Here is a 19,191-nt window from a genome sequence, read left to right as displayed (position 1 = left end):
TCTGCCTACAGTAGGTTGAGACAACAAAAGACCCCAGAAATCGGAGCAAAAAGTTTCACAACCCAAAAATAATCAAGCAAAAGAAGGCAGGCACCTAAACAACGGTGCTCCTACCTGAAAGCGCCAAGTTGACAAACAGAAAAACTTCGTAAGACGAAGTGCAAAAATTTCAACAACAATTACAAAATGCAAATGGCGGCCGGCACCGGTTAACAGTGCCCTGACCGTTATAAGCCAAGTTGAGAAGAACAAGAAACTCCGACAAGTTAGAGTCAAGTTCCCCAACAAAATACACTTTGCAAATGGCGGCAAGGCAAAACAAGATAAACAAGAAAGATCTCACCGTAGTAGAGGCAAGAAGCGTTCAGACTTCAAAGGGTCAACGGCCTACCGTGGCAGGCCAGCGGCTGAAGAAAACAGCCAGAGTGCAAACACGTCTAATCGCTAGCGTGTTGAAGAAGGGAATGACTATACCGGCAGTATGTCCAGCGCATGCGTGGGCAGCCGGTGGGGGGAGGTAACTCCCGGGACCCGTTGTCAAGGGTTTGTTTTGTTTTGGGAGTTATCTCCCCCTGTTACCAGGGTCAGTGCTTCAATGTCTAACGCATCAAACTGAAGTTAATGCTATTTATGTGAGTTGTAGTAAGAATATGTTATTTAATTTGAAAAAGCACACAGACACACACACACAGACGCTCACAAACACGCACACAAGCACACAGACACACAACACGCATACACACGCAGTGAACTATGACACAGGGATCTATACCTCTGGCAGTACAGGAGAGCTGCACACACACACACACACACACACACACACACACACAACACGCATACACACGCAGTGAACTATGACACAGGGATCTATACCTCTGGCAGTACAGGAGAGCTGCACACACACACACACACACACACACACACAACACGCATACACACGCAGTGAACTATGACACAGGGTTCTATACCTCTGGCAGTACAGGAGAGCTGCACACACACACACACACACACACACACACACACAACACGCATACACACGCAGTGAACTATGACACAGGGTTCTATACCTCTGGCAGTACAGGAGAGCTGCACACACACACACACACACACACACACACACACACACAACACGCATACACACGCAGTGAACTATGACACAGGGTTCTATACCTCTGGCAGTACAGGAGAGCTGCACACACACACACACACACACACACACACACACACACACACACACACACACACATACAGACACACTAACACACACTAACACACATACATACACACACACACACACAGGTTGTGAACTGGGACTCAGGCCCCTACCTCTGGCAGTACAGGAGAGCTCCACAGACTGTCCGTCCACCAAGGTCAGGCGGTCAGGGCCCACAATGTCCACTAGCGGTGCCACCCCTGTGTTGTCGTCAGGGTTCACTGCAACACCAACATTCAGTTACAGAGATGCTAGCGCTATGTCATGTCTAAACCTGAAACGGAAAATCCTCGTAGCCCTGAACCGGAACATACCCCCTTGCTGAAAGTTTTGAAACAGAACTATGCCCAGAGTAAAATTGGAATTACATTTTTCAACTGCCGTAATGACCACCTCTAGATGACCATTAACACTTACGTGACGGGCCGCGTATACAGTCGTTTCAGCCGAGCCTTACGCAACGCCGGGCTGCGCCTGCAGTTGTTTGGCACCTATAGTGGTCTCAGGTAGAAAACTCGTGTTTACTTCGAATGTACGGATATTAAGAGTTACTTTCCATGCTTAATACTTCCGTTTGCCAAAGTCTAATCAGAATTCAAAGTGGATTTGTGTAATTGTTGAGAATTTTTTTTTTATCAAAAGTAACATTCTCCGTATGCTAGAACTTGACGATCTTTCAGATGAGGATTGTTTTTTGCCAGAGTAAAGTCACAATATTGGCGGCCTATACCCCAGACGGGGTCACAGGCATAGGTGAGGTGAGGTGAGGAAAGTCACAATAGCAGCGATAGTGACAAAGAAAGTGGTATTTATTGACAGATTCAACTGTCACTATCTTCAAACAACAGACCCTGCCCGCTCACCTGACAAGTCGACGTTCTGCTCGGTGATTCCACGGTCGTTACGGGCCACACAGGTGTAGCGGCCTGCATCGGAGGTGGCCACGGGGTCAAAGATCAAACCAGCAGTGCCAGGAGCAGGATCGTAGGCTTCCGGCAGAATGTCGCTGCGACGACGGGTGTCCGATCGCCAAAAGACGTTTGGGGTGGGATCTCCCTCTCCCACACACTCTATGTTCACCCGCTCGCCCTCAATGACCGTGATGTCGGTGCCGGGGGTGACAACAACGCTAGGAGGTCCTGTGAAGACAATGAAAGTTAAACGCATTTTTTGTTTACTTAAAAATAATCGCTTTTATTTCTTTACCTAAACATGACTCCGCTGTGGACTTAAAATTTGACATGGTTCAAGCCAACCACACTTAACTCATTGTCTCCCAGGTACGGATATATCTGTACCCACCCATATGACTCTAACTGACCTGGTACGGATATATCAGTACACACAGTCACTTCAGTCGCTTCCTGTAACGTCTATCTAACGCCTGCATTCCATCCATTCTGAGTGACCTGCTGCAGCACAGCTGGTCTCGGCTAAAAAAAAACACTTGGTCAACATAGGTGCCAGGGGTAGAAAGTGTTAAAGACAGTCTGGATGTTTTCATTATTCTTGTTCTTTTCCTTATTTTTTTTTTCCTTTTGATCTTCTTTGAAGTAATGTGTAACTACACCGTTAATCATCAAAGTCAGTTCAGTTCCCTTTGCTCGAGTTTTGAAACTCTCTGTTTAGCACTCAATCATGTTCGCTCTTGTTGCAAAGTTTTCCATAAATTAAGTATCACTTGGTTGCTTGGGTCTTAAATTTCCCATTTAAGTTAATCTTTTTAATCAATGTCTCCATTGTAATTAATATTTGTGTTTTGTTTTTACTTCTGAACCTGCATCCCCCCTCCCTCCCTCCCGCCCCCCCCCTCCCCAACCTCCCTCTCCTTTTTTCTTTAAAAAAAATCTTTCTAAATGACCGACCTTGAATGATGAGAGTTGCAGTGAGCGTGATGGTGCCGGCAGCGTTGGTTGCGGTACAGATGTAGCTGCCCTGCTCCTCTCCCGTCACTCTCTCAAACATGATGACACCGCTCTCAGTCATCAGCTTGGTGGTGGCTGTAAACTGTTTGCCTCCCACCCTGGCAGCAAAGAATTACACCATCAGTCACTGCATTAGCTCACAGAGATTCAGTGGGCGGGGATGTAGCTCAGTCGGTAGCGCTCTGGATTTGTATCCAGTTGGCCGCTGTCAGCGTGAGTTCGTCCCCACGTTTGGCGAGAGATTTATTTCTCAGAGTCAACTTTGTGTGCAGACTCTCCTCGGTGTCCGAACACCCCCCCGTGTGTACACGCAAGCACAAGACCAAGTGCGCACGAAAAAGATCCTGTAATCCATGTCGGAGTTCGGTGGGTTATAGAAACACGAAAATACCCAGCATGCTTCCTCCGAAAGCGGCGTATGGCTGCCTAAATGGCGGGGTAAAAACGGTCATACACGTAAAAGCCGTGGAAGTTTCAGCCCATGAACGAACAAACAAACAAACAAACAAACAAACAGAGATTCAGTGACCCCCTTAAGGTGGTCCTTCATTGAGTCCCAAGTCGACTTCGCAAAGACTTCACCGTCTTTTCACCGAAAACTCAGTGCTAATGCTCTGTGCGGCCGTGCTTCGCGAAGCACACTTGGCGTAGTCGACTTCGCCCAGTTAATTACAGGCTTTACAAGACCACCAACAATCTGAGAAAAGCAGGTCTGGATTTCACTGTAAGTGACTCCATGGCTAAAAATAAAAAGAATGATATAACTGCTGGTACGTTGTGTGGAACAAAATTAAAAAAAGAAGAATGGTTAGTCATTGGAACGTTCTTCTTCTTCTTCTGCGTTCGTGGGCTGAAACTCCCACGTACACTCGTGTTTTTTGCACGAGTGGAATTTTACGTGTATGATCGTTTTTTACCCCGCCATTTAGGCAGCCATACGCCGCTTTCGGAGGAAGCATGCTGGGTATTTTCGTGTTTCTATAACCCACCGAACTCCGACATGGATTACAGGATCTTTTTCGTGCGCACTTGGTCTTGTGCTTGCGTGTACACACGGTGGGGGTGTTCGGACACCGAGGAGAGTCTGCACACAAAGTTGACTCTGAGAAATAAATCTCTCGCCGAACGTGGGGACGAACTCACGCTGACAGCGGCAAACTGGATACAAATCCAGCGCGCTACCGACTGAGCTACATCCCCGGCCTATTGGAACGTTCAATTTATAACAACAAAACAAAACATTCACAAGTTATAATGTTTAATTAAGGACAAAACAAAACATTCATTAAATTTTCCAATATCTTACCATCCTTGTTTTTTTATTCTGAATTTTGGAACATTAGCAGCGTCTATCTGTGTTTGGATCGGTGAGCAAAACATCATATCACCAAAACATCATATCACCAAAACATCATACAGCAGTCCCTCTCATGAACGGACACCCTTGGGCCATAGCAAAACTGTCCGTACATTGCAGGTGTCCGGTCACGGGAGGGGTGACCACACCACCCCCTCCCCCATACACTCACACAGAGACACACAAACAACAGGATTGAGTCTATGCTAATCACTTCTTGTGGCTACTAAACAATAAACTCCTAATACTTCTTTAAACGTTCTGTAAAAATGATTTGTATGAAAAGTGTTGAAAAGAAGAGATAAAATAAATCCTCAAGGCAGTGAACACACTCACCATGCACTGACATACGAAAGCAGCCACACAAACACAGCACAGAGGAGCGTGTGCAGATGCTTTGCAAGAATAAGCTTGAACACCAGTTTGAATAAATAGCAGCAGATAGAGCTGCATGTCATAATCATGTAATTTATTTTCATCTTGTCCGGCTTTATTGACTGCATGCCGATCATGTGGCATGGCAGTGACTTTTCACTCTTCAGTCGGAAATACACTGTACATAACACAGCTCCCACTCTCCCTCACTAATGCCTACCCCAAGCCGTGACAACTGATGCTTGGAAATTGTGTGGAAGAGTACACCTCTCTATTTCTCTCCAATGCTCTTCCTGCTGACATGCAGTGACACCGGACACCCCACAGAGTTTAGCCAGCTACCCCTCCACCCCCCCTCCCTCTCTCTCTCTCTCACTCCCTCCAGCCATGTACTGTTTGGGGCTGTGGCCAGAGAAGTCAGCTCCAACTGTTCACTCAGAGCAAAACCAGTTGACTGTGTCGTAACTTTTGACAAAGCAAGACAACTGAAGGGTTCACAGATTAGGCAACCGACTCACTGGTCAAGGCTGAGGGGAAACAAGAGTATCTTGTCAATGAAAGAGGTTACACACAGACACACGATGCTGAGAACTGTGGCCGGTTTTTCACTCTCTTTCGCTCAGGACCTTCATCGACTGTGGTTTCTGTTGTTTACGTCCAACAGACAAGAATAAAGAGCACAGTGCAGTTTCATGTTGGCATCTTCGCATGTACTCCACTCCTGACCAAAACTACCCCCCCCTCCTGATGGGTACAGGTGCACTCAAGTTACCAGTGACTGTCGTCACGCCATTGCGGCTGTGATCTTTGTACCAAGAGCCGGACTGCTCTGTTATCGATTTTGTTGTGGTGAAAATTTGACGATGGTCTGTCCCACTACTATCCGGTGGGTTACAGGTATGACCTTCTGTTGGGACCGAAAATGAGTGTCCGCGTCCACGTTTTGCAGGTGTCCGTTTAAGGGGGGGCAAATATAGAAGGAAAACACTCCGTGCCGAGCAAATGTGTCCGTACATGTCAGGTGTCCGCTCACGCCGGGGGCCGTACATTGCAGGGACTGCTGTATCACCAAAACATCATATCACCAAAACATCATATCACCAAAACATCATATCACCAAAACATCATATCACCAAAACATCATATCACCAAAACATCATATCTTTATGGGTGGGACTGAAAAATGTCATGAATCCTGAACCGAACAACAACAACAACAACAACAACAACAACAACAACAACAAAAAGAGAAGAAAAAAATAAAGAGAAAGAACAAAAAAGGCCATAATTGATTCCGGAATTCCGGCATATACTGGAAGAATCTGACCCATGTACCTTGACCAGGTGACTGTGGGGGCAGGTATGCCTCCGGTCACACGACACTGGAAGAGGGCGCTGCCTCCTGGCTGGATGGTCTGGGGTTCCTGAGGGAACAGCTCGATCACTGGGGACTGCCGACCTGTACAGGCAAATCACGGCTCATTACAGTCACACTGTCAAACATCCGTTCTATCATTTAGAACAAATATCACAGCACAGTTTCATCCTTTTAGAACAAATATCACAGCAGTCAGTTTCATCCCTTTAGAACAAATATCACAGCAGTCAGTTTCATCCTTTTAGAACAAATATCACAGCACAGTTTCATCCTTTTAGAACAAATATCACAGCACAGTTTCATCCTTTTAGAACAAATATCACAGCACAGTTTCATCCTTTTAGAACAAATATCACAGCACAGTTTCATCCTTTAAGAACAAATATCACAGCACAGTTTCATCCTTTTAGAACAAATATCACAGCACAGTTTCCTCCTTTTAGAACAAATATCACAGCACAGTTTCATCCTTTAAGAACAAATATCACAGCACAGTTTCATCCTTTTAGAACAAATATAACAGTATAGGGTTTCCCAACCAATTTGTGTGTGAATCAACAGTAGCTCCTCTTCAGTTTTCCCCGTTAAACACTGTTTTTGGTATATCTTACCATCTTAGAGTTCAATTAAATTCAACGCCTACTCAGCTTACTTCTTGTATTAATTTGTCTCATAATTATTTCTGATTTTAATCTACTTTGACATACTCGTGAATGTTTCATCTTGTCCAGAATTAAATGTTCCATAAACTAATCTTTCCTGTCTTTGTTTTATCATATTAGAACAAATATTATAGCATAGCTATGCTTTCGCCACCAAATATTTTCATAAGACGTACCAATGAAATTCACTGACAATTCTATAGCCCTGAATCATTCTGCTTTATCCCTTAACATCGTCTTCAGCAGAACGAAACTTTCAGTCAGTCAGAGTACAAGTCTGAAGCACATGACTAGCTGATCTGGACCAACATCATTCTGACCTTAACCCTATGCCAAAAATCCCATTCATAGAAGTACAATTAATCAACATGCTGCCGATCAAAGTAAAAGACAAAAAATCAACTCCCATACCATACATCCTAATTGGTTGTAAAAAAAACCTGTGGGTATTTGTCAGCTGATATGTTTCCAAAATATTATAACAGTTTTTTTCAGTCACTCTTATTTTCCTTGTTTAATTTAAATTCAGTCAATACTTGACTGAATGATGTAATGACGGCAGAGAGGACCTTTGTCTTTTTATACAGTACTAGCAGTAAGGCCCGGCTTTGCCCGGATGTTAGCAGAGCCCTTGAGCATTTTAAGACATGTGTGCTATCCTGTTATTATCAGAGTTTAACCTTCCTTATATGGATAAAAAAAAAAGTGGGAGTTACCTCCCTTTGCTTCTAGAAATGTCCTGAACTGTCCGGTTAATCTTTCTTTCTTTATTTCTTCTTCTCATAGGAGCAATAGAGATCGTCTCTTCTATCACTGGTATTATGTGCTTGCTACAGATGAACAGTAGGCACTGAACTGGCCTTGCACTACATAGGCTGTATTCACTAAAAGGGAGGTTCGATCATTATCTGAGAAATCAAACAATGAATCAAGACAGTAAAACCCAGGTCACATCTGCAGCTCCTAGGTAGTGGGCACGCATACTTTCTTGTTCCTGCCTCTTGCCATCTCTGAGGTAAGGCGACCACAGACACCGTGCACACACACACACTTACATCCATCTATATCTATATACGGCTTGTCTGTCTGTCTGTCTGTCTGTCTGTCGGTCACTTCGCGATGCACGGCCAAAGTTCTCGATGGATCTGCTTCAAATTTGGTGGGCATATTCAGGTAGACCCAAAACACAATCTGGTCGATGAAAATTTTCAACAATCTGGTCGATGAAAATTTTCAACACGTGCTCTCAGCGCGCAGCGCTGAACCGATTTTGTTTTTTTTGTACATCCATTCCCAGTAACTCTTCCTTATCTTCTCCAGTGTTTTGCGCGTTTATCTCCCTTCCTTCGTACGGTGCGCCGGCGAAGCCGGGTATTCGGCTCTTCGCGTACCCGGCGAAGCGGGTATTCATCTAGTGTTTATATATAGTAGAGATTACACTGTAGCTTTGGTCAATACAGCTACACCCTACTTCACATTTCCCCTTGAACACAAAAGCACTTTCATTCATCTTGCCTGAAAAAAATTGACAACCATATTAAAATACATAATGAAGAGGTCTCTTTGATTTAAATGGCGATGAGAACACCACCCGTCACCTAATAGCCGAAGTCGGCTCCCGTGATGAAATCCCCACGAACTGCACCCAATGGACATCCAGATCAAGAAAAAATGAACTTACGTTCAATGTCAACAATGCCCGACGCCTGGGCGCGCCCAGCGATGTTGCTGACGGTACAGATGTAGATGCCGCGGTCCTCCATGGTGGCTCTCGTGATTCGCAGCATCTCTCCCTGAGGCTGTTCACACACACACACACACACACACACACACACACACACACACACACACACACACACACACACACACACACACACACACACATCACGTTAGCATGTGTTGTCATTACATTAGTCCCTCTCATGGGCGAGGGCTGGATATATTATGCTTATGCTATTACCCTCGTTAATAAAGAATTTGTCTTGTCTTGTCTTGAAAGCTCAGCATGATTTTAAACTGTGTGTGATAGTCACAAGTACACCAGATCATAACTACAGGAAAACATGACCTACTTGTTTGATTATTTTTTTGTCCATTATCTAAGGCACAAAAAAAAAATCTGTTTACGGTAACATAGGCACAAAAAAAATAGGGTCGGTAGGTCGGGATGGTAAGTTATTTTGCCAAAAAACAAAGACTTTTTTTTTTTCTTTTTCCCCCAAATGCCAAAAAAAAGTCTAGGGTCGCGCGAAAAAATAGGGTCGGTTGGGATACCGTAAACAGACTATTTTTTTGTTGTTGGCCTAACCCCTTTCCCAGGCACTTGGGCAGCATGCAAGTTACTCATCCCCACGTCAAAATAAAAAGTAATTAATTCCTCATCTGGACAACATGCAGTCAATTTACACTAATAAAGCAAGAAAACATCTACGGTCATCTGAAAGTGAATCCTCCAGGGCCTTGACATAATCTTAAGAGACTGTTGGATTATAACAGCAACAGTGTCAGACACCCACATACAATTACTGCACCATATTAATAAGACACTAGCTGTTTCGTGCAACCCTTAATTAATACACGATTTTGGGAAAGTGAACCACTTTTTTTTTCAAAACTGCTTTGGAACAGCAGCTGGCACCAGCACACACACAGAGGTGCCTATTTTCAGATAACTTGCCAACGCTGCTTTAACACTTAATTTCTACCCCACCTATGTTGACCAAGTTTTTTTTTTAGCCAAGACCAGCTGTGCTGCAGCAGGTCACTCAGAATTGTAGTAACTGTGTAGTAACTGTGTATCGACACGCTGGAATGCAGGCGTTTGATGGACGTTACAGGAAGCGACTGAAGCTAAAAGTCTGAGCGGATATATCCGTACCTGGTCAGATAGAGCCATATGAGTGGGTACGGATATATCCGTACCCGGGAGACAATGAGTTAAAAAACAAAGGGACATAAGCGCTCTTAACATGGATGAAGATTCTGTGCAACAAGTGCAAGTGAGAATTGTGCTGAACCAATTTTCTGGCACCTGAGAGAATCAATAACCATAGGAATGAACAAGCGACCTTCAACCTGAAAAGGGTATGATCAAAGAGTTATAATCATGGTTATGATTCACTGACTACTCTAGCCAATGATCTTTGAAAATCAGAATAGGAACAAGAGACTGCAGGCGAGGAGAACAAGAAAACAATGAAAAAAATTACAAAAACGTACTCACAAGAAACATGGACAATAGTCTTTTTTCGCCTTTTTTTTGTCCATGTTTCTGGTGAGTACGTTTATCTTGTTCAATGATCTATGGGTTAACTGATCCCTGCCTCGGTACGTACCACGTGATTGGAGGTGAGTTCTCCACGTGCACGAGACCAGGTGATGGTGGGGCGTGGCTTGCCGGTGACGACACAACGCAGCGTTCCTGTGGTACCCTCCGACACTGTCTGCATGTCTGGCTCCACGCGGGCTGTTGGAGGTTCTCCTGTTAACACACATTCACCATGTTTGTATTTTCTTTCTTTTTTTTTGGGGGGGGGGGGGGGTATTCATTTATTCATATTTTTTCTGTAACTGTAAAAAAAATTTTTACCTATTCATTTTTTTTTAAAAATTTCATTATTCTGACACATTTGTAATTCTATTATTTGCCTTAAATGTTCACTGAGTGTAGTGGTAACGGCGATGAAAGGACACCTTGGGACCAGCCAAAAATGTTCTTTAATTTCAGGTGTCCTGTCATAGCAAGTGTAGCATGTTTAGTGAGGATTAGGGCGGGCCTTAATTGAGCCCAAAGTTGACTACGCAAAGTCTTTTTACCAAAAACTCAGTGCTAAAGTTCCATGCAACCAGGTTTGCAAAGTATACTTTGCGTAGTCGACTTCGCCTGGTTAATTTGAGGATTAACAGGTAAAAGGAACAAAAGGTGTTCTTTCTTGGGAGGTGTCCTCTCATCTGAGAGGCTTCACATCACAGGTACCACTGTATTAAAAGACGTTAGAAGTGAAGGTTCCAAGCTCAGTCGCCCTCATTTTTAGCAACGCTTTCGCGATTCGGTCAGCTAACTTTTAATGCAATGAGCATAAAGACATGAACTTTGTGTCTGCAGAGGGAGAAATGCATGACTTCAAGTGGTTTTGCCAATACCAAGGAATTGATCACCCAGACTACACAACAATTACAGCTGAAACTCACTATCATCACGAGGAATGACGGTGACGATGGCAGTGGCGCGGCCGATGCTGCCAGTGGGTCCGGTACCGCTGCAGATGTAGTTGCCCTGGTACGACTGCTGGATGTTGGGGATGTTCAGAATGCCGCCGTCCTGGGTGGAACCTGCAACCATCAGCAAGACACTAAAACACTGATAGGTGCCAATAGTACACATTTTTACACACACACACACACACACGCATGCACGCATGCATGCATGCGCACACACGCATTCACACCCACCCACCCACACACTTACCCACTCATACACAACTAAAACCTCAGTTTACAAAACGAAACATCCTGTAGGGGCGACCACCCCCAACCAGGCGCGTTCACAGGTGGCGGATAGTGTGATGGCCTTCAGATATGGAGGTTAGCTGCGAAATAAGCCAGGCTTGCCAGGACGAATAAGCAGTCGCGGACCAACTGGCGGTGCTTCCAACAGGAGGGGGCGGGGTAACAGGTGGCACTGTTACACTCAAGAAATACCCCAGGTGTCCAATGACGGGAGCATAATGCGAACAAGAGCCGCATTTTAAGTTCTAGCCCTGGGGAAGGTCACCTCAGATAAACAAACCAGCCAGCTATGGCCAAATAGCCGGGTAGACTGGACTCGACAGCCCTGTAAAGCCACCAGTCTAGGAGAAGGATCACTCCGATATAAAAACACGCTGAAGCCGGATGAGCTGGGCCATGTATGGCGCATAACGACAGCTCAACGCATCAACGCTCATATGACAGACGACAAAACGAAACATTAACAAGAACTTCCACCTAACAGTCTGCAAAGTGGACAAATGAAATACACAAAAGACAATTTAAATGATGATAAATTAGGTACTGTAACTTATCTGTGAATGTTTTCTCTTTCGAAATGGACAAAGCAAAAGGGAAATAATATATTCACACAGGTCAAATAAGAAACAAAATGAAACACTCAATGCATGAAAGAATGGGATTTTATGTGTACGGCAGTTTTTTACCCAGCCATTTGGGCAGCCATATGTTGTTTTTTTTAGCAATAATTCCTTGAAATTGTGACAGGCAAAAGTGAGTATGAAAGAAAGAGAGAGAGAGAGAGAGAGAGAGAAAGAGAGAGAGAGAGAGAGAGAAAGAGAGAGAGAGAGAGAGAGAGAGAGAGAGAGAGAGAGAGAGAGAGAGAGTGTGTTGTCAACTTCATTGAAGGTAAGTGCACATGCACTTTGTTGAAGTGGAAGCTTTTCTGCATCTTAAAAATAATGCACTGTATTTCAATTTCGGGGGGGGGGGAGAGATTTACATAACAATCTTAATTTATTACACTGTTTTGAGAACCCATTCAGTTCTCACACAACTCCTACCATTAAAATGCATCATTTATAAGCCAGACACAGACTTGTCAGACTGAAAGGGAAAGCAAGAGAGTAGGTGCGGATGAGCAATGAGACAAGTTACCTGGAGGCAGGCCGCCCTGTCTTGACCAGACCAGGATGACGTTGTTCTCGTCAGAGGCGTAACACTCCAGCTGGACGTCGGAGCCAATGGTGGCCGTAATCTGAGCACGACGCACAATGATCGTCAGGGGACCGGGAGGCTCCACTGTAACATGGGAACAGCGGACAGGTCAACCAGTGGGGCACAAGTCACAGGTCAACCAGTGGGGCACAAGTCACAGGTCAACCAGTGGGGCACAAGTCACAGGTCAACCAGTGGGGCACAAGTCACAGGTCAACCAGTGGGGCACAAGTCACAGGTCAACCAGTGGGGCACAAGTCACAGGTCAACCAGTGGGGCACAAGTCACAGGTCAACCAGTGGGGCACAAGTCACAGGTCAACCAGTGGGGCACAAGTCACAGGTCAACCAGTGGGGCACAAGTCACAGGTCAACCAGTGGGGCACAAGTCACAGGTCAACCAATGGGGCACAAGTCACAGGTCAACCAGTGGGGCACAAGTCACAGGTCAACCAGTGGGGCACAAGTCACATACACTTTTAAACAGGGCTTCCCATAGCACGCGTCCCTGCGTCCTATTCACACTAGAAGCCGAAAACACGTACTAGAAATATATGGAGGGGGTCCCAGGACGCACTAGATTTTAAAAGAGCGGGTCCTAAGACGCACTAAATTTTCTTTATCGTGCGTACCGTAGATACCATTTTCAGACTGCAATCGACACTTCGCAGTAGACTATACGTGACCACAATGTTTTATAAGTACACTGGGACTTTTCGGCTTTTGGACCCTTGGGACCCTCTAAAATACTGCAGTGGGAGTCCATGGACCCTCTAAAATTTAAAAGTGGGGGTCCCGGGCCGCACTAGGAGGGGCGTCCGTGGGGAGCCCTGCTTTTAAAGCAGAACAATGGTGAGAGCGAGATAAAAAGACCCAAAAATACTGATTCCTCTGTCCGTTTGTTTTGGTTTGTGAATCGTGACATCTGTTGTTCTTCTTTCCGTTTTATCGTCTGTCCTCTACTTTTATCTGCTCTATTTTGTGTTTTGTGTCCCTGAGGAATTAAGACCCTATGGTCGAAACGTCGAACATTGTGATTTGTATCATCTTCGTAAAACAGAATAAAGGGAGTCTGAAAATATTGGTTTATTTGTTTCCTTATTTGGTGTTTAACGTCGTTTTCAACCACGAAGGTTATATCGCGACGGGGAAAGGGGGGAGATGGGATAGAGCCACTTGTCAATTGTTTTTTGTTCACAAAAGCACTAATCAAAAATTTGCTCCAGGGGCTTGCAACGTAGTACAATATATTACGTTACTGGGAGAATGCAAGTTTCCAGTACAAAGGACTTAACATTTCTTACATACTGCTTGACTAAAATCTTTACAAAAATGGACTATATTCTATACAAGAAACACTTAACAAGGTAAAAGGAGAAACAGAATCCGTTAGTCGCCTCTTACGACATGCTGGGAAGCATCGGGTAAATTCTTCCCCCTAACCCGCGGGGGGTTAAAATACTGGTGAGATTACTGATTTCATGAACAAAAAAATCTGAAAAAGTAAGGTACCGTATTTGACGGATTACAAGACGCACCGTTTTATAAGCCGCACCCCCGACTTTTTACAAAAAAATTGGGACGAGCCACGTATAGGCCGCGTCACTATATTAGCCGCCGTCGAAAAAAATATAATCAGATCGTGTCAATCAATCAAAACAACCATGCAAACGAAAGTACGGTATTTGGCAAAATCGGCTCCGAGAATAAACAAGTGAAACAAAGAAGAAAAGTGAAAAAGTTTGAAGAAAAATATCACACACACAATTTGTAACCAACACACACATGTAGTCCCGCCCGGAATAAGCTTTTTTGGGATGATTTACGACTTTTGCGCACATTTCGAGCAGACGAAAACACAACATGGCGGCTCTCGCTCCTCCAACTATCGCGAGACACAAAAAAACGAAATCTTGCGCGCGCGAGATCCTGATACATCCGGTGTTTCTCTGTACGCTATCTTTTCACGACGTCTTGTTGACAAACGAAGATTCGCGAAAGAAAGAGAAAAGCGCCGAGTCTTGAGTAGAGAGCTAATAAAGTACCAGTAAACACTAATCGAGCGAAATGAAAATCCGCGGCGACTTCCATTAGGTGAATGCTATTCAAGTTTAGGTAACGTTTTAGCCGCATCTTTTTATAAGCCGCAATGCGATTTTTTGGGAAAAAAAGTCGCGGCTTGTAGTCCGTCAAATACGGTACTTAAATAGAGGGGTCTTAAATGGGGAAGGTGGGGGGGGGGGGGGGGGGGTCTTCAAAGGGAGGTTCTACAATAAAGCGGACTCCATTTTCAGACGTCTAAAAATATGAGAAAATCAGATCTTAACAAGGAAGGATCAAGTCTTGAAATGGAAATAAATGAGCATAGATAGTGGACAGAAAAAGGGGTTCCGGTGTAGCTCCAAACTTCAGTTAGGATAAGGATAAGGATAAGGATAAGGATAAGGATAAGGATAAGATTTTATATAGTCCATGAGGGTAACCTCACAGAAATTCGGGCTGCTTTCTCCCTGGGGAAAGCGAGCTGCCATACAGTATACGGCGCTACCCATTTATTTTTTTTTTCCTGCATGCGTGTATTCATGTTTCCAAGCCCTGAGACTTAATGCCGTGTGAGATGGAATTTTTTTACACTTTATTCCAAGTCACACGGGTATTTGGTGGACATTTTTATCTATGCCTATACAATTTTGCCAGGAAAGACCCTTTTGTCAATCGTGGGATCTTTAACGTGCACACCCCAATGTAGTGTACACGAAGGGACCTCGGTTTTTCGTCTCATCCGAAAGACTAGCACTTGAACCCACCACCTAGGTTAGGAAAGGGGGGAGAAAATTGCGGCCTGACCCAGGCCTGAACACGCAACCTCTCGCTTCCGAGCGCAAGTGCGTTACCACTCGGCCACCCAATGCTTGCTTTTAGTCTTATGAAATCAATGCGCTTCTTTGCAGCAAACCAACAATCTTTGAACACCTTCAAGCTTCAAACAACTAATATCACCTTGAGCACATTTGTAAGTGCTTTTACTGAAGTTTATGCCACGACTACATGCCAGTCAAGTACCTTTCTTACTTCTTTTGCAGACCAACATTTACTCTACTTGAACAAACTACAGACAGTGTAGAATGACTGTGCTACTTCAACAAGCAATTACCTGTACGCGTGACGTAGACAATGGTTCGCGTAGAGGACGTTCCTGCAATGTTGGTGGCAGTACAGTAATACTCAGCTTCGTCCGACTTGCGGATGTTGGCGATCCTGAAGACACCGTCCTGCACCGTGGCGTAATCCGGCAAGGGGCCGTCGGGTCCCCGCGTCCAGCGGATGGTCGGGGCGGGGGTTCCCTCCGCGATGCAACGGAACTCGATGGACTGGCCTTCGTTCACTTGCAGGTAGCGAGGCTCGATGCGTGCTGTCGGTGATCGGTCAATATCTGTGGAACACATTCCAAGTCATTCAGTGAGTGGTCGAGTAACTGGAGGTACGAGTTGTTACCCGCTTAATGAATTCTGGTTTCCTGGTGGAGCTGGCATATTTTACAGTGCATGTTTAAGAAGTGCATGTGCAACAAAGTGCATGTGCACTTACCTTCAATGAAGTTGACAACACTCTCTCTCTCTTTCTCTCTCCTTCTCTCTTACTCACTTTTGCCTGTCACAATTTCAAGGAACTATTGCTAAAAAAAACCCACATCAGTGCACATGCACTCCAAACATGATCCAAGTACACATGCACTTACCCTCGATGCGGATAACAGCTGTGGCCCTATCAATGCTGTACGGGTCAGACCCGGTACACGTGTACTGGCCAGCATCGCCCTCCTGGAGCTCTGGGATGACCAGCACACCATTCTGGTCGATGGCACGAGCTGGCAGACGCCCTCCGTCCTTGGACCACGACAAGACGTAGTTTGCCTGTGCAGACACATACCCACAGCTATGATTAGTAACACGACAAGACGACGTTTGCCTGTACAGAAACATACCCATATAGTCGTGCTTTGTCATAGTGCTTAATATCCTGTTACCTTCATTGTTCCCTCCTCATTTTGTTGTCATTCAGCAGCTACGGATTAGTCTTGTCATACACAAAATAAATGCAGACATGATACATACACAACTAAACTGGGGGGATTTGAGGAGGGAGGGAGTGAGTGAAAGTGAGCGAGAGAGAGAGAGAGAGAGAGAGAGAGAGAGAGAGAGAGAGAGAGAGAGAGAGAGAGAGAGAGACAGACAGACAGAGAGAGAGACTGGGGGGATTTGGGGAGGGAGTGAGTGAAAGTGAGTGAGAGATAGAGAGAGAGAGAGAGACAAAGAGAGAGAGAGAGAGACAGAGACAGAGACAGAGACAGAGAGAGACATAGAGAGAGAGAGAGACAGAGAGAGAGAGACAGAGAGAGAGACAGAGACAGAGAGAGACAGAGAGAGAGAGAGAGAGAGATGGCACAAATGAGAATGTGTGAGAGAGAGAGAAAAAGAGAGAGAGAGAGACAGAGAGAGACAGACAGAGAGACAGACAGAGAGAGACAGAGAGAGAGAGACAGAGAGAGAGACAGAGAGAGACAGAGAGAGAGAGACAGACAGAGAGACAGAGAGAGAGACAGAGAGAGAGACAGAGAGAGAGACAGAGAGAGACAGAGAGAGAGAGAGAGAGAGGGTTTAAGTAGACAAGACCAAAGGCTTCAACTTCAGCTGCTCTTTGGTAGTATTCACTTTATTTCAACAGAATGCACACCCACACCCATGGACACACACACACACCCATGGCCTTGTTATTCCCCTGTAACTGCTCATTCCCCCTGAACCATTCCTTCCTTTCCAACTTACTCAATTCTTAACTGATAATTTTGGTTGGTTAGCTTAACACATCTATGTGAAAATGTTGCAAGAAAAATCAGCTCCGTCTTGTCAAACTGGAATAAAAAATAACAACTACAGGACACTGGAAGCAGTTAAACACACTCAATCAGCACTGCAAACAGATAATTTTAAGGTGTCACTGCCGCTGTTTCGCCAATCCTTATCCCACACCATTCCCCCCCCGCCACACCCCACACCATCCCCCCGCCACACCCCACACCATCCCCCCCCCGCCACACCCCACACTGCACTCTATTCCCCAGGAGCACTGGCAAGAGAAAGCAAAGTGTCAGCATATAAAACTTGGATGAATGGCTCAGACAATACCAAGGAGAACAGTATAACAAGAATTATGATAAGCCATGTATGAAATCAAGATTATATTACTTGGTTAGTTTGTTTGTTTGTTTGTTTGCTTGCTTAACGCCCAGCCGACCACGAAGGGCCATATCAGGGCGGTGCTGCTTTGACATATGACGTGCGCCACACACAAGACAGAAGTCGCAGCACAGGCTTCATGTCTCACCCAGTCACATTATTCTGACACCGGACCAACCAGTCCTAGCACTAACCCCATAATGCCAGACGCCAGGCGGAGCAGCCACTAGATTGCCAATTTTAAAGTCTTAGGTATGACCTGGCCGGGGTTCGAACCCACGACCTCTTGATCACGGGGCAGATGCCTTACCACTAGGCCAACCGTGCCGGTCTTGGTTAGTTGGAATTGGTAAACGGGGAGTGTTTGGAGAGTGGGGTGGGATGAAATCTATTACGCATCTTAGCATAGAAGCAATGCCGTCAGCAGAGGTGCATACTAAATCATCATAAAAGCCTCACATACAGTTTATATCAATGTAAAACGCTTCTAATCCCACTCATGTTCATTCTTTCACAGACTGCTAGTGTGTGTGTGTGTGTGTGTGTGTGTGTGTGTGTGTGTGTGTGTGTGTGTGTGTGTGTGTGTGTGTGTGTGTGTGTGTGTGTGTGTGTGTGTGTGTGCTGCTATCTGTTTGTGTTTTTCCTGTCTGTCTGTTTGTCTGTTTGTATGTCTGTCTGTCTGTGTCTGTATGTATGTGCCTCCAATTTTCTTGGATATAGGATACTGTGTGCATACACAAAATCTTTCTTAGAAATCACGTGTTTGCATAAGTGCACTTGTTCTTACCAAAAATGGTAACTTCCCTCTAAAAGCTATGTAAGCAGCCTTGAAAGCGTTTAAAGCAAGCTCAAGCATTAATCTGTTCTAGGGTAATACACTGTTTAATCTTTGGAGTTCATTCTAGTATATTATGTCATTTGCACTTTAGACAGTGATTTTTTCTACAATACAATACAATACAATACAATAACTTTATTAATCTCTAAAAGAGAAATTGCATTGCTGAGCTTTTGTGTCCGTAATAAAACATACATAAACATTCAAAAATAAGCATTTTAAACAAGAACAGTGTCTAGATCTGTGTCAAATGTCATAGTTTGGTCAAAAATACTAATAACATTTATGAATCGGTCCATTTTAGTTAGAATTCTTAATAAATTTTATGAGTCTCAGCCAGCAATCAAAGAGTTTTTTAGTTGGACTCTGACGTCACATGGCTCAAAGAAGGAAATTATATTTTTTTATCAATACATGTACCTTTTTTAAGCTTGCTTCAAGCAGGTAGTCACATCTAACACTGCATATCTTATTATTACAGCTATACATCAAAATAGTCAA

General features: G+C 44.6%; 1 protein-coding gene across 12 annotated transcripts in view; it reads right to left on the bottom strand.

The window, feature by feature from the left end:
- LOC138978661 (basement membrane-specific heparan sulfate proteoglycan core protein-like) overlaps window positions 1-19,191 on the bottom strand; it is a 307,598-nt gene that overhangs the window by 51,737 nt on the left and 236,670 nt on the right. For all 12 annotated transcript variants that reach the window (XM_070351439.1, XM_070351441.1, XM_070351449.1 and 9 more), the window contains 10 exons: window positions 16,355-16,529; window positions 15,770-16,048; window positions 12,557-12,700; window positions 11,102-11,242; window positions 10,246-10,391; window positions 8,592-8,709; window positions 6,206-6,329; window positions 3,079-3,236; window positions 2,077-2,352; window positions 1,327-1,434 (listed from right to left, as the gene is read on the bottom strand). In XM_070351439.1, the coding sequence (XP_070207540.1) occupies window positions 1,327-1,434; window positions 2,077-2,352; window positions 3,079-3,236; window positions 6,206-6,329; window positions 8,592-8,709; window positions 10,246-10,391; window positions 11,102-11,242; window positions 12,557-12,700; window positions 15,770-16,048; window positions 16,355-16,529 (1,669 nt within the window). The remainder of the gene's footprint in view (window positions 1-1,326; window positions 1,435-2,076; window positions 2,353-3,078; window positions 3,237-6,205; window positions 6,330-8,591; window positions 8,710-10,245; window positions 10,392-11,101; window positions 11,243-12,556; window positions 12,701-15,769; window positions 16,049-16,354; window positions 16,530-19,191) is intronic.

This window comes from Littorina saxatilis, linkage group LG10 (genome assembly GCF_037325665.1).
Source record: "Littorina saxatilis isolate snail1 linkage group LG10, US_GU_Lsax_2.0, whole genome shotgun sequence".
Classification (NCBI taxonomy): domain Eukaryota; kingdom Metazoa; phylum Mollusca; class Gastropoda; order Littorinimorpha; family Littorinidae; genus Littorina; species Littorina saxatilis.
Note: the sequence above shows the minus strand (reverse complement) of the source record. Positions and strands in the feature narration are given on the sequence as shown.